Genomic DNA, 12,586 nt, shown 5'->3' on the forward strand with positions numbered 1-12,586 from the left:
TCAAGGGTGGCCTTCTACTTGTGGGAGATCCCGGCGTTTTAATCTGTATCCATTTCTCTCTTTCTCTCTATCGTCTGTATTTTGGCTCAGCGGGTATTGGGAACCCACAGCAGTACCACCCCGTGCCTCTGACGGGCCGAATACAGATCATGAACAACGGCTCGCTGCTCATCCGCCACGTCCTGGAGGAGGATCGTGGCTTTTACCTGTGTCAGGCCTCCAATGGGGTGGGCTCCGACATCAGCAAGAGCATGGCGCTTACTGTTAAGAGTAAGTACATCAACTCTTATTGCTAATAGTAAATTACTACAAAAGAAGACTACACGCAACCCCATGCTGCTTTTAAAAATACTCTGCTTCACCTTACTGTCCCTTGTAGGCTACAATTTTTTTAATAGTTATAAAATTACCAATATTTTGTCTGGCTTAGGTTGCAGGTTTTCGAAGTATTCAAAATCAAAGTGACTTGAGGGATATCGGCTTTGACTTTAAGAAGTTTTTCATCTTCACGCTGTTTATCGCCATTCCCAGTTGAAGTTTACTGTCACACTTAAACATGTTATTTAAAACAAGCACAAAGTTTTGCTTTAGATAGTGCAGTTCAGCTCAGTGCTAACAAACAATGCAAAATCCCCCCAAAAACAGCATTGGTGTTACGGTTTTACAATCCTCTAAGGCAGGGGTGTCAAGCTCATTTTTTGTCGCGGGGCACTTCAGAGTCACAGCTTCTCTCGGCGGGCCGGTGCAAAATCTCCACGTTATTTATTACCCGTGACGATTTCGGTACAAATTTCAGCAACAATCAAAATAGTTGACGCACATGATTTACTCCCGCAGGCCACATAAATTGAGGTGGGGTGGCCGGATCTGGCCCCCGGGCCTTAAGTTTGACATCTGTGCTCTAAGGTGACACATAACACAGTAATACTCACTGGCATATGTTCTTTATCATCTGTGAAGAATGACATATATGTATATATATCATATAATATGATTAATATTTTTATGAATATAAATACTCATAGTGAGGCCAGTATAAATGAGACAAACAACTCCGCAAGAAGCCTGCGAAAGGCGACTATACAGTATGTTTCTATTGAATAGGTTGTGAGAATGTCGAGCAAGTAAGCGATTGATCCCCCGAACCCGAGGGATCTGTCTACAGACAATCAAAACCACTTTGAGCTTAATCATTGTCTGCAATCAATCGGCGCGGCCTGCCCTCGCTGTCAATAATGGACTGCGTGATGATAAAGCATGGGTGGGAGTGCTAGAGGACGACGCACGCACTGCACACTAGACGAAGTGAGCGGCGCAGTGATATTAGCTTTATCACACCGGATGATGACATTACCTGACAGCCGCATCGGCAAAAGAGATGTTAACGGCTCATTTCTGACACGTTTGACACTATCTCATGCTGACACAAGTGTACAAATACCCGCACTATCAAGGGGTTACTCCAAACACACCGTCCCACACCCTCACCCGCCTTTCGGTATTAGTGTTATTGATTGAATCGTTTCCCTCCTCTGCCTCCCTCAATTTTGTCTATTTGGTTCAGTGGCGAGAGAGGAAAACAAGGCGAGGGTGAGATGAATAAGTGATGAAAACAAAACAGCAGAGCCTTCCTCCTCGGGTCGATATCGTGTGCGCGGGAAGATTGAGTGCGCGAATGATTTTGTGTAAAGAGGAAGGCAAAGTGTATCGCTTTTGCCTCTTCATTCACCTAGACCTCGATGTTAACTATCGGAGAATGAGAGAGGAGGTTTATCGACTTTACCTCATTGACCATTGCTCTTCACGGCTGCCACTTGGCCACACTCGACTCCATCTTTTTAACGGCTCGCTCTCCTTCCCTCGCCCTCTCTGCTCCTTCACCTCCTTTTAAACCCTGCTTATTATCCACTCACTTTCGTGTCTGTCCGTCACCCCCCTCCCCACCCCCTCGTCGGTCCATCCCGCCATCCCGGCTGCAGTCCCAGCCATGATCACAAGTCACCCCAACACCACTATGGCCAAGAAGGGTCATGTTAAGGAGCTGAACTGCACAGCCAGGGGAGAATGGCCCATCATCATTCGCTGGGAGAGAGGCGACACGGTCATTGACCCTGACCGCAATCCCCGCTACTCTATTACCACCAGCCCCAATGAGAAGACAGACGAGGTGTTGTCTACTCTCAAGGTAAGAAACACTTACACCTTTGCAGAGCGCTCGGCTGATGAAAGCAGACAGCGGTGACTTTATGACTCTCACTTGACAAATCGTTGCACTTTGTTTCCATAAGTCAGGGTGCAAGTTGCAGAAACCACACGCAGTCACTTTCACTGTTTCCTTGAAATAGAAGAATCTATTTTCCAAAATAACAAGCATTTGCAATTCCCTTCACAATTGCGTGTGCATACTGAGCGATGATGTTGCTGGGCTGATGTGCCAAAGAAAGAAATGAATTGCCAAATATAACTAAGGACTTAAGACACCCCGGCAGTCTTCAAATACCATGCGAGTGTCCTCCCAAGAGGCTGTGAGCAGGATATGGACGACATCAAAAGACTGATTGGATGCTTTTTAAGTGTGAGGCGATGACATCGCCGCTTTCTCCATTGCCTCTATCTATAGCGAGCACTAAATTGCGTGTTCGCTCTGACGGATTGTGGCGATCTTGGAGGACGTGTAGCATGTCTATTACAAAGATTGTGATCTTTTACCAAGAGCCCAAATAGCCGGCGTAAAATTGTGTGTCCGCGCACCATAGATTGTCTGCTTTAGGCAACAGGTGTAAAATAAATGGTGACAATTGTATTTTAAAGAGGGATTTGCACGATATATACAGTATATCTGAAGGATTTCATTTGGGAGCCCACTGGAAGTGCCGAATTAAGAATTAGGTCTGGAAAAGACAAACATTGATCATAGTGATAATTTTGGGAAAGCCAGCAACCACCATTTTTTATTTGATTCAACTCACACGAAGTGGATGGCAATTGTATGGACAAGTATGCACCTGTCCTGCGTAACACTGTGTTTAAAACTTAGGACAGCACATCTGAAAAGCTCCTCTGGGAGAGGCCAGCGCCACTTGTCACAGTGCGCTGAAATGACCCAAAAGCACAGAAAAGCAGATTGAAAGGTCTTTTGTTATCATTGATATGGCATGACTCCTTCTTGTGACTGGCTACGAGTAAGCCCTTCGATCATGCAAAAGCTTCAAAATTACATTTTGAATGAAGAACAGGCGTTGCAAATTTTTGTTAGCATTTCAGGAATGGTTTATATAAGAGGAAAAAATCATCCCTGTCACCTTTAATTTTGCCTTTGCGACACTGGCATCGCTTGGCATGCTGGTTTGCACCTGCCTTTCAGACGCGTTCTTTCAAGACACAAAATCAGGCAGTGACATTCAGCTCAAGGGCGATAAATTGCATTGGGTGTACTCAATTAACAATTTGCGTGTATAGTACTCCTCCCACAATGCAAAAATGGACTTCATGGTAATTGACATCTTTGGCAGACACCATCTATGATTAGTAGATTTCAGCTTCCACAACTGTGTCCATGTGCTGTTAAGTTGGTGCCTGTTTTTGCACGTGCAAACCTTTCTTTAAATCGGCCCATCGTGTTTGAATTGAAAAGACAAAAAAAAAAAAAAGTCTCCCCTCAATCATGCTGGATAGTCACTTTTTGATTGAAGTGAATGCAAATGAGTTTTATTCCCGCAATTATGGTGGAATTACAACATGCAAGAATTTACATCACGAATGCAGAACGGTACTCGGGCCAAGCAATTCTAATTGGGATCAACACCTTTCAAGAAGCCCGCCTCCCAATGCCCAAATATTGTCGTTTTGTTTTGTCATTTGCTACAAAATGAAGAAAATGACCCTTCAATCCATCCATTCATCCATCTTCTATTCTGCTTATCCTCACAAGGGTCGCGGGCGTGCTGCAGCCTATCCCAACTGTCTTTGGGCAGGGTGCCGGCCAATCGCAGTAACCGTTACATTTGCATCTTTATCTTGAAACACAAATTATTTAAATTCATTCTTGTGTGGCCCATATGCATCAACCCTCAAGAAAGTTTCATGGGAATCAATGGTCGTTTTTGCATCATCCTGCTCACCAACAAGTCAGCAGTAATGAGAAAACAACTGAGCAGGCATATGCAAATGATTGTAACATTTTTCTTTAGACTCTCTGCAAAATGAAAACAAAACAACCGATATTGATCTTGATGCTGAGGTGTAACCTTTCTCATGTTGCAAAATGACCAAGAGAACCGTCGCGATAGCACCGGACAATAAACCTCCTTAACCGCACCAGCTTCATTCGCTCCTCAAAAATGAATAGCTGGCATTCTAATATTTCCCCGTGTCTACTTGTAGCTAAAACCAGCAGAGCGGGAGGACTCTGTCTTCTTCTCCTGTCATGCCATCAACTCGTACGGCGAAGGACGAGGCCTCATTCAGCTGACCGTGCAAGGTACTCATACGCTTCTTTGCATCGATGAAAACCTCCCGCTCGTCCCATTCACACTGCTGAATCATCAGAATCAGAATCAGAATCATCTTTATTGGCCAAGTATGTAGAACACACAAGGAATTTGTCTCCGGTATAACACGCTGCATTAGTATCATCGTAAACAACAAAATCATTGAACAATTTTAGAGTGACCAGTAGCAGTATTTGTAGTACAAGAAGAGTGACTACGTCAGTGACTGTTTAAGGAGTTAATGGCTAGAGGGAAGAAGCTGTTTAAGTGTCTACTGGATTTGGTGCGCATGGATCTGTAGCGTCTGCCTGAGGGGAGTAGCTGGAAAAGGTGGTGGGCAGGGTGCGGGGGATCCAGGAGGATTTTCCGTGCCCTTGTCTTGATTCTTGCAGTGTGCAAGTCCTCAAGAGTGGGTAGGGCGGTGCCAATGATTTTTTCCTCCGTCCTAACTGTCCGTTGAAGTCGGATTTTGTCCTTTTTTTTTTTTTATATCAGAGCCCCCAGACCCTCCAGAGCTGGAGGTGAGGGAAGTGAAAGACCGCAGTATGAACCTGCGATGGACGCAGAGGTTCGACGGGAACAGCGTCATCGCCTCCTATGACATTGAGTATAAGAACAAGACGGGTATGTACAAGAACCACAGAAAAAAAAAAGGTCAGTTGATTCTGAGGATTGAAAGGAAACGTCCCCTTTTTGCCAGATACCTGGGAGCTGAAGCATGCCACTCGAAACATTTCCCCCACTAACAATCAGGCCAACATTGTGGACCTTCACCCAGCCTCCGTCTACAGCATCCGCATGTATTCCTACAATGCCATTGGCAAGAGCGAGGCCAGTAAGGAGCTGACCATCAGCACCGAGGAAGCTCGTAAGTACATCGCCGCATCTGAGAAGAGGTTTTATTTGCCCGTGTGACAAATGGTACACTGTGCATTTTTGCAGAGCCTGATGGTCCCCCGATGGATGTGATCCTGCAGCCGGTGACTTCTCAGAGTATCAGGGTTACTTGGAAGGTAATGCATTCTCTTTGATGCAGAGGTGGCAAAAGTACTCACACACCGTATGCTCAACTCAACTTTCAACTGTATTTATAGAGCACTTTAAAACAACCATCGCTGCATACAAAGTGCTGCACATGCAGCAAATATTATATCATATACAGGTATACAACAATAAACAAAATTGTGCTTTCTACAAAGACAGTAGAAAGCACAAAAACAGTAAAACTAAAAATCAAGTCTGAGTCATGCTTCAGTCGAGGTACAGGGATAGAAATGGATAAAAAGACAAGCTAAAATAAAATAAAAGCAAGACAGAATCTGAAATGTTTCTTTTTGAGCTGACAAACAAAAAAAATGCTACATTAAGATAAGAAAAAACACTTTATTAGTCTTGCAATGGAGAAATTCCTGATTCACAGCAGCAAAGTTATGAAAGGAAGAAGTAGAACAACAAAATATAGGAGCTGCTGGAAAGGCAGCCACTCACGCGGCGCCATTTGAAGTCAAAATAACAAAAATAACACAACACAACACAACACATAGGACACAGACAGTCGTGCAATCTTCACCACGTTTCTGCATACACTTTGTTGTCTGAAGCAGTTATAGATGAAAGAGGAGAGGATCAAAGTGTCCTTTCACCAGTGGATCAGAGACGTCATGCTGAAAATGTGCACACTTCTGCTACAAGCTAAGTTTTGAAAGCAAACACGAAGCTGTAGCGTCCATTGACGAAAAAGAGATTGGCTCACATCTCCTGTCCCATGTAAATCCACTTCAATTCCAAGCCGCGACTCCCAGTTCCACATCCGCATCGGCGCTCCGCGCTAACGCTCCTTTCTTCTCATCGTCGGCTCCTCAAGCCTTACATCCATCCAGCCGCAGACCGTTCAACAGCACCGATCTCTCCGCTGAACAAAGTGGGGCTGTGAAAAATGCCGCCCATAACAGGCGCAAGACACAAGCGCCCCGGGACTGTCCAGCAACGACAGTCAAATGGCGCCGACATTCCTCCCAGGCAAAAACGGTGCTGGTATACCCATGCTGCCGAGAAGGCGCAACCACCAAGCACATAGTTTCCTCCTTGATGAATGTCGTGGCCAAAAAATGCCGAAAATATTCCACATCAGGTCCACACGACATAACAACAAACACAAAGTGACAAAACAAACCAAAAAACAACAAAAAAAGCAAGGCTCATGAGAGCACTTGCCGACGGCTGCCTACTCGGGCGCCATCTTGACTTCCCTTCAATTATTAGCTAAAAGGTGTTGCACAACTTCCATCCATCCATCCATTTTCCGATCCGCTTATCCTCACAAGGGTCGCAGGGGGGTTCTGGAGCCTATCCCAGCTATCTTCGGGCAGTATGCGGGGGACACCCTGAACCGGTTGCCAGCCAATCGCAGGGCAGGTTGTTGCGCAACCTTTTTTTTTCACTAGACGCTAATGGCATGGTAGAAAGGCATGCTGATGTCGACGGTTTGCTGATGATGCCGATAAATGCTTCTTCGAAGAAATACGGGAGGCGGAAATGTTTTGCAACAATCCATCTTCACCAGCAATGGACAGCTCATACACCAAATTCACACAGAACCTACATGTTAGAAGACAAGAGCATTTAACATGCTTCGCCTCCCCCGTGGTGGGATGATATTTCCATCCAGAGAAAAGTCCTCTCGCTCCTCACCTCCAAGTATGCTGTGAAATAATTCTCCATAGTCCTTCCACTTTAATTGCATGCATTGCATTGCGTATCAAGGGGGGTTCAAACAGATGGCAAGGTGTCGTCCACAATGCCAGCTTTTATACACAACCGCAGGCGACACCGACACACCCGGTTTGCTCAGCAAATCTCAGCAGTTGGTGAAGCCAAATCTTCAAAATAAAAGCATATCGTCTGTTACTGCGAGCAGGTCTGCCCCCTTCTTGAGGGGTCACTCTAAACGTCTTTGCGTAATTGCCTATCCACTAATAATAACGGCTGGAAAAATACATTTTAACTGTGTGTTTTTGTGTGGACAGGGAATTTTGGAACACCAGAAGCTTGTGGCGTTTTAGGCTGTCAAAAGACACATTCGCCACGAATCGTCCTCGGAGCCCACAACCTCAAACATTTTTTTTTTTTAATATGGCTCATTTCTCCAAAACCGTTTCGTCATCGTTCTTTGTGTTCCCCGGTTTGCCTTACTCAATGTGGCTGCGGTGTCTATTTTTTTTTCCACCCAACAGGTCTCAAACATCTCAATCAATCAATCAAACTCTTAACCGCAGTTGATTTCACCTGTCTCTACTTATGTTCTTTTCAATCTCTGCCTTCTGTGCAGGTTGAAAGAAAAAAAAAGGACGAGCCTATTTTGACAAAGAATGAGTCGAAAATAGAGAATCCTGAAGTAAAAATGTATCTGGAAAAAAAATATTCAATGCATTCAATACTGAGAGCATCGCTCCCGCTTTAAAAAATAAAAAAAGATGTTGCGATTCATCTCATTCCATCGCACAGGCTCCCAGGAAGGAGCTGCAAAACGGAGTGATCCGAGGTTACCAGATCGGTTACAGAGAGAACGGCCCGGGCAGCAACGGCCAATACAGCATTGTGGAGATGAAGGCCACCGGAGACAGTGAGGTGTACACGCTGGACAACCTCAAGAAGTTCGCCCAGTACGGCGTGGTGGTTCAGGCCTTCAACAGAGCTGGCACCGGGCCCTCCAGCTCCGAGATCAATGCGACTACACTTGAAGATGGTAAGGCGCAGTCAGTATATGGTCAATGGCCACAACAATCGGTGCGCGTACTTCATGTCGTGTGTGGAAAAGTCTCATGTTTGAACCACGACTGGTTTTGTTCGTGCAGTTAGGTGAGTTTAGTGAGGCAAACGAGAGGCAAAACACCTCTCAGTGTGATATAACGGCTACACCACGGCAAACTACAAACAAACAAAATGGAAGTGTTTTTTTTCCACCCCTAGTGTAGAAACAGGCCACTTTAGTGACCAGCTGCCATAATTGATGCTTTTCAAACAGCACGGCGCCGCGTGAGCAAGTGGAAGCGCAAACCGTCACCCTTCCGCCAGCTTTGATTCACAGTTACTGCACGTTCTGTGTCGCTTTCTCGCCGCCTCAACTCTGTCACGTTGCTCAATCCCCTTTTTTTTTTCTTTTCCACTCGAAAATCACCGCCTTCGCTCTATTCCGCCAAGAATGAATGCCCGCTGTAATCTAAAGCTTTTGTGATTGCTGGAAATAAACAACTGCCACTGATCTTATTGATGTTTCTTTAACTTTTCTTTTCAACGGGGCCAAACGTTTGCACATTTTAGGCGTTAAAATGCGCAAGCGACACTTGGGTGCAGTGATTTTCTTTTGTTTGCTGATTAGACATAGACGTCCCACTGAAAATGCCTTACGCTGTCGTTTGATTTTTCAATGCCACAACAATTATTGTAATCGAAGCGAATGCATAGCGTACAGTCCATAAGGAAAGTATTGACAGCGCATCCACATTTTAACCCTGGATAATCCAAGAACCCTTTTCTTCTTTGGAAAATGATGAATTATACATTAAATGACTGCTATATGTTCACTGAATGCCAAAATATATATTTTTCCAAATATTTAATGCTTTAATCCTAATTTAGGATTAGGGCCAAATTTGACCCTTTGGGATTTAAGGGTAGCATTTGAATAGCAGAATTTACAGGGGCTAAATCAGACCGCGTTGGTTCTCCAGGGCTAAGTTAGAGCCTCATCCCCAAATGGAAGCAATTCACATTTTTCTTCAAAATTCTACACAACAAAATAATAAAATAAAAATCAGATACCATTCATAGTGCGTCGCTTATTGCCTTAAAAGCATTTTTTCAGCCCCAAAACAGGCTTCCTACAATCTCTGCCATCACCGCCTGTCACTTTCTCCCAATGCAAACACAAGCGCATGCACAGAGAACAGTTGGTTGGGCCCCATTGGTCCAGAGCAGTCAGAGCCCTCCAGCGCTTCCCCGTGGCTGTCACCGTGGCGACAGTGAAATTGACGGCCATTATGATAATAGTGATAAAAACGAGCATACTGAAAATAATTCTAATTAGCTTGTCTGTTGATCCATCTTTCCCTCGGCCTGCTTCCTGCTGCAATTATCCGCAGCTGAGCGCTTTGTCTCCCTGCACCTCTTTTCATCCTTTTCTGCCCTTCCTCTGCTTTTAACTCCCTTCCTCTCTTCTTCCTTTCTTCCTCTACACTGCCCTGCAGTGGGAAAAAATCTCAGTTTTTCTTGCTTATCCACCCATTTTGGTTGTCTTATTAATGATCCAACAAGTAGACACCGTTATGTGTTACTCTTCCTCACCACCGTCCTTCATTTATCCCCTGGCATCTGGCATGTAATGCGAGTCGACCCTCTTTTTTTTTCTCCCCTGTATTAACCACATGTCCTTACATATACCTGCAAAGTGAGAAGAGATGCACCCTAATTATTTCCACGTGTAGCCCAAAGGTCTATTCAGGCAAGGCCCAGCGTCCTCGCTTCCTCCATCCTCCTCTCCGGCTCCCCACGCCACCTGCCCAGAATAACGGCCCTGATGGATTTGGCCCAATCTTGTGTCTTTCAGTCCGCGCTCTTCCTCTCTTCCTGCACCTCCCAACCCCCTCCTCCCCACCCTTGCACAAGTTGACTTCTGTTCGTCATCGACACTGCGCATTATTCAAAGCCTGAAAAGTCGGCGCTTCAGAGGCGACACCTGGATGAGAGGGAACAGAGCGAGGCTTGTGCAGAGAGAGAAGCGCCTATATATTTTGCAAGGCCGTTGAATTGCCACTGAGTTGCAGCGGAAACGCCCATTAGGGCTTGGCTAATTAACGTTCAATGGGCCACTCGTTACGCACTCCCGATTTACTGTCAAACCTTGGCCAAGCCTTCCTTTTATATTTCATTAAGATCTCATATATCTCATACCCAACTATACTGCATTCAGGGGACCCTCCAAAATTGTACCAATTGAGTTTCATTCACAAAACGGGGCTTTTTTTATTTCATCCATCCAACCATTAGAGCTACAGCGGTGCATTGACTTGACGCAGATAGAATCTAGTATTCAGGGTATATGTGGACATTAGAACTGAGTCACCAAGAAACAGGCTGTTCCCAAATTCATTAATTTGAAATGAAACCGAAGAAGTTTGCGTTACTCAATGTGTCCTTTTCCCACTGTGTTCGCAGTTCCCAGCCAACCTCCTCAGAATGTGCGCGCCATCTCTGTCACATCGGATGAGGCCGTCATCTCTTGGGCCGAACCCCCCAGGATGACCCTGCACGGCGTTCTGAAGGGCTACCGGGTCATCTTTTGGGCCGTCTTCCCAGACGGAGGTGTGTGTGAACTGCTTCTACTTCAATTGCTCAAACTAATGTTTCCCAACCGTCATTGAGCTGAGGCGCATATTTCATAATGAGAAAATTCCCACGGTAAGATAAAGAAAATGACATTTATAATTCTCCATGGCTCTGATCTCTTCTTGCGCAGGAGTCGGGAATCGCTGTAGGTGCTGAGTGTCCAATCTGAACATTTGTCTGTTGATGTGTTTCCTCAGAATGGGGTGAAATGCAGAACATCACCACAACTAAGGAGCAGGTGGAGCTCAGGAGTCTGGAGAAGTTCACCAACTACAGCACCCAGGTGCTGGCCTACACACAAGCTGGCGATGGCGTGCGCAGCAATGTCCTGTACATCCAGACCCGTGAAGACTGTGAGTTCACTCTTGATGTACTTTATCTATTCACACACACACACACGCACACACACACACACACACACACACACACACACACACACACACACACACACACGGGTAAAGCATTTTTATCCAAGGGTTTAAGACATTTCAGCTGCAGTGTGGGAGGCGCATTCATGCAGCGGGTAGAGGGTCTTTGTAAGGCTGAGGTAGCTGATTAAAACCTCTTTGTGCTCTGATGTGCCATTACAAGTGCTAATGAGAATTAAGTAGCCAAAAAGTGCGAGTGCGTGCGTGATGAGCCTTAGGGTGAGGCTCTGTGCATGTAAAACCATTGGAGGGAGGGAGTTGTTTAATGTGTGTGTGTGTGTGTGTGTGTGTGTGTGTGTGTGTGTGTGTGTGTGTGTGTGTGTGTGTGTGTGTGTGCGTGTGTGTGTTTGCATGAGCGCATTTCCCAGCTTTGGGGTTGTGCACGTGCGAGTGTGTGCTAGTGTGAGAAACTGCGCTATTGCGTGTGTGCTAGTCTCGCCAGGCACCACGTACAAGAGAGAGATTAATTCTTTGTATCTTCGAGAGAATTAATTTTGTGCTTACACTGGTGGGTTGTGGATTACATCCGGATCCGCCTCTTCGCTCTATCCTTGAGGCCCCGACAAGGGAGGAGGCATAAGAGATTTTTAAGTAGTGTCATTTCACCCAAAGGCTTTTATTCTCTCTTCCAATCGGCTATTCTTTGCATTAGTAGCTCTTCAAATATCTGCCCGTGTGAGTGTGTGTTTGTCACAAACTCGGCTGAGCGGCTCTTTTTTCACCGTGATGCAGGCCGACACTGTGTCCAGGGGCGACCTCTTCACATACGTTCAATCTGATTTTTCTGATCCCTTTGCCCTTAGTGCTCTGTGCGGCATATGGGAAAGTGTTTACAGTGGAGTTGTGCAAACACAGCAATTGTCGGGCCGCATCTTGCTGCTGTGAAAGCACAGATGACAGTGATTCACGACCGCCTTTTGCAGGCGTCCCTTTCAATGTGTGTACGTGTGTTTACATGGCCGTGCTTGTTTACAGCGCCTTGGGTGCTTTATGGTCCTCTTGGAGCCATCCATTTTTAGTGACTGAGTAGCCAACATCTGCATCGAGTCAATAGAAAACAATATAAAATGTCGGCTGTCGGCAATTGACCGGGTCTGTTTTTGTTGTTGTTGTTTTTTTTAACTAAACAATATCAAATATACCACATGTTGGTTCATAATGTTTTTTGTAATAGGTTAAAAAAAAGTCATTTGATTAATCAATGGATACATCGATAACTGAATTCATTCAAAAAAAATATTCACGTACAGAAAGGTTGGGGACCCCTGTCTCAGACTGTAGTTC

At 45.3% G+C, this 12,586-nt stretch overlaps 1 protein-coding gene across 3 annotated transcripts in view; it reads left to right on the forward strand.

Annotated features, from left to right (window-relative positions):
• dscaml1 (Down syndrome cell adhesion molecule like 1) overlaps positions 1-12,586 on the forward strand; it is a 106,022-nt gene that overhangs the window by 68,309 nt on the left and 25,127 nt on the right. For all 3 annotated transcript variants that reach the window (XM_086125026.1, XM_086125027.1, XM_086125028.1), the window contains exons 12-20: positions 91-270; positions 1,980-2,185; positions 4,384-4,480; positions 4,986-5,114; positions 5,191-5,358; positions 5,433-5,503; positions 7,995-8,235; positions 10,704-10,850; positions 11,072-11,227. In XM_086125026.1, coding sequence (XP_085981152.1) covers positions 91-270; positions 1,980-2,185; positions 4,384-4,480; positions 4,986-5,114; positions 5,191-5,358; positions 5,433-5,503; positions 7,995-8,235; positions 10,704-10,850; positions 11,072-11,227 — 1,395 coding nt within the window. The remainder of the gene's footprint in view (positions 1-90; positions 271-1,979; positions 2,186-4,383; positions 4,481-4,985; positions 5,115-5,190; positions 5,359-5,432; positions 5,504-7,994; positions 8,236-10,703; positions 10,851-11,071; positions 11,228-12,586) is intronic.

This window comes from Hippocampus guttulatus, chromosome 12 (assembly GCF_054856545.1).
Source record: "Hippocampus guttulatus isolate MCC_2025c chromosome 12, RoL_Hgut_1.0, whole genome shotgun sequence".
Lineage (NCBI taxonomy): Eukaryota > Metazoa > Chordata > Actinopteri > Syngnathiformes > Syngnathidae > Hippocampus > Hippocampus guttulatus.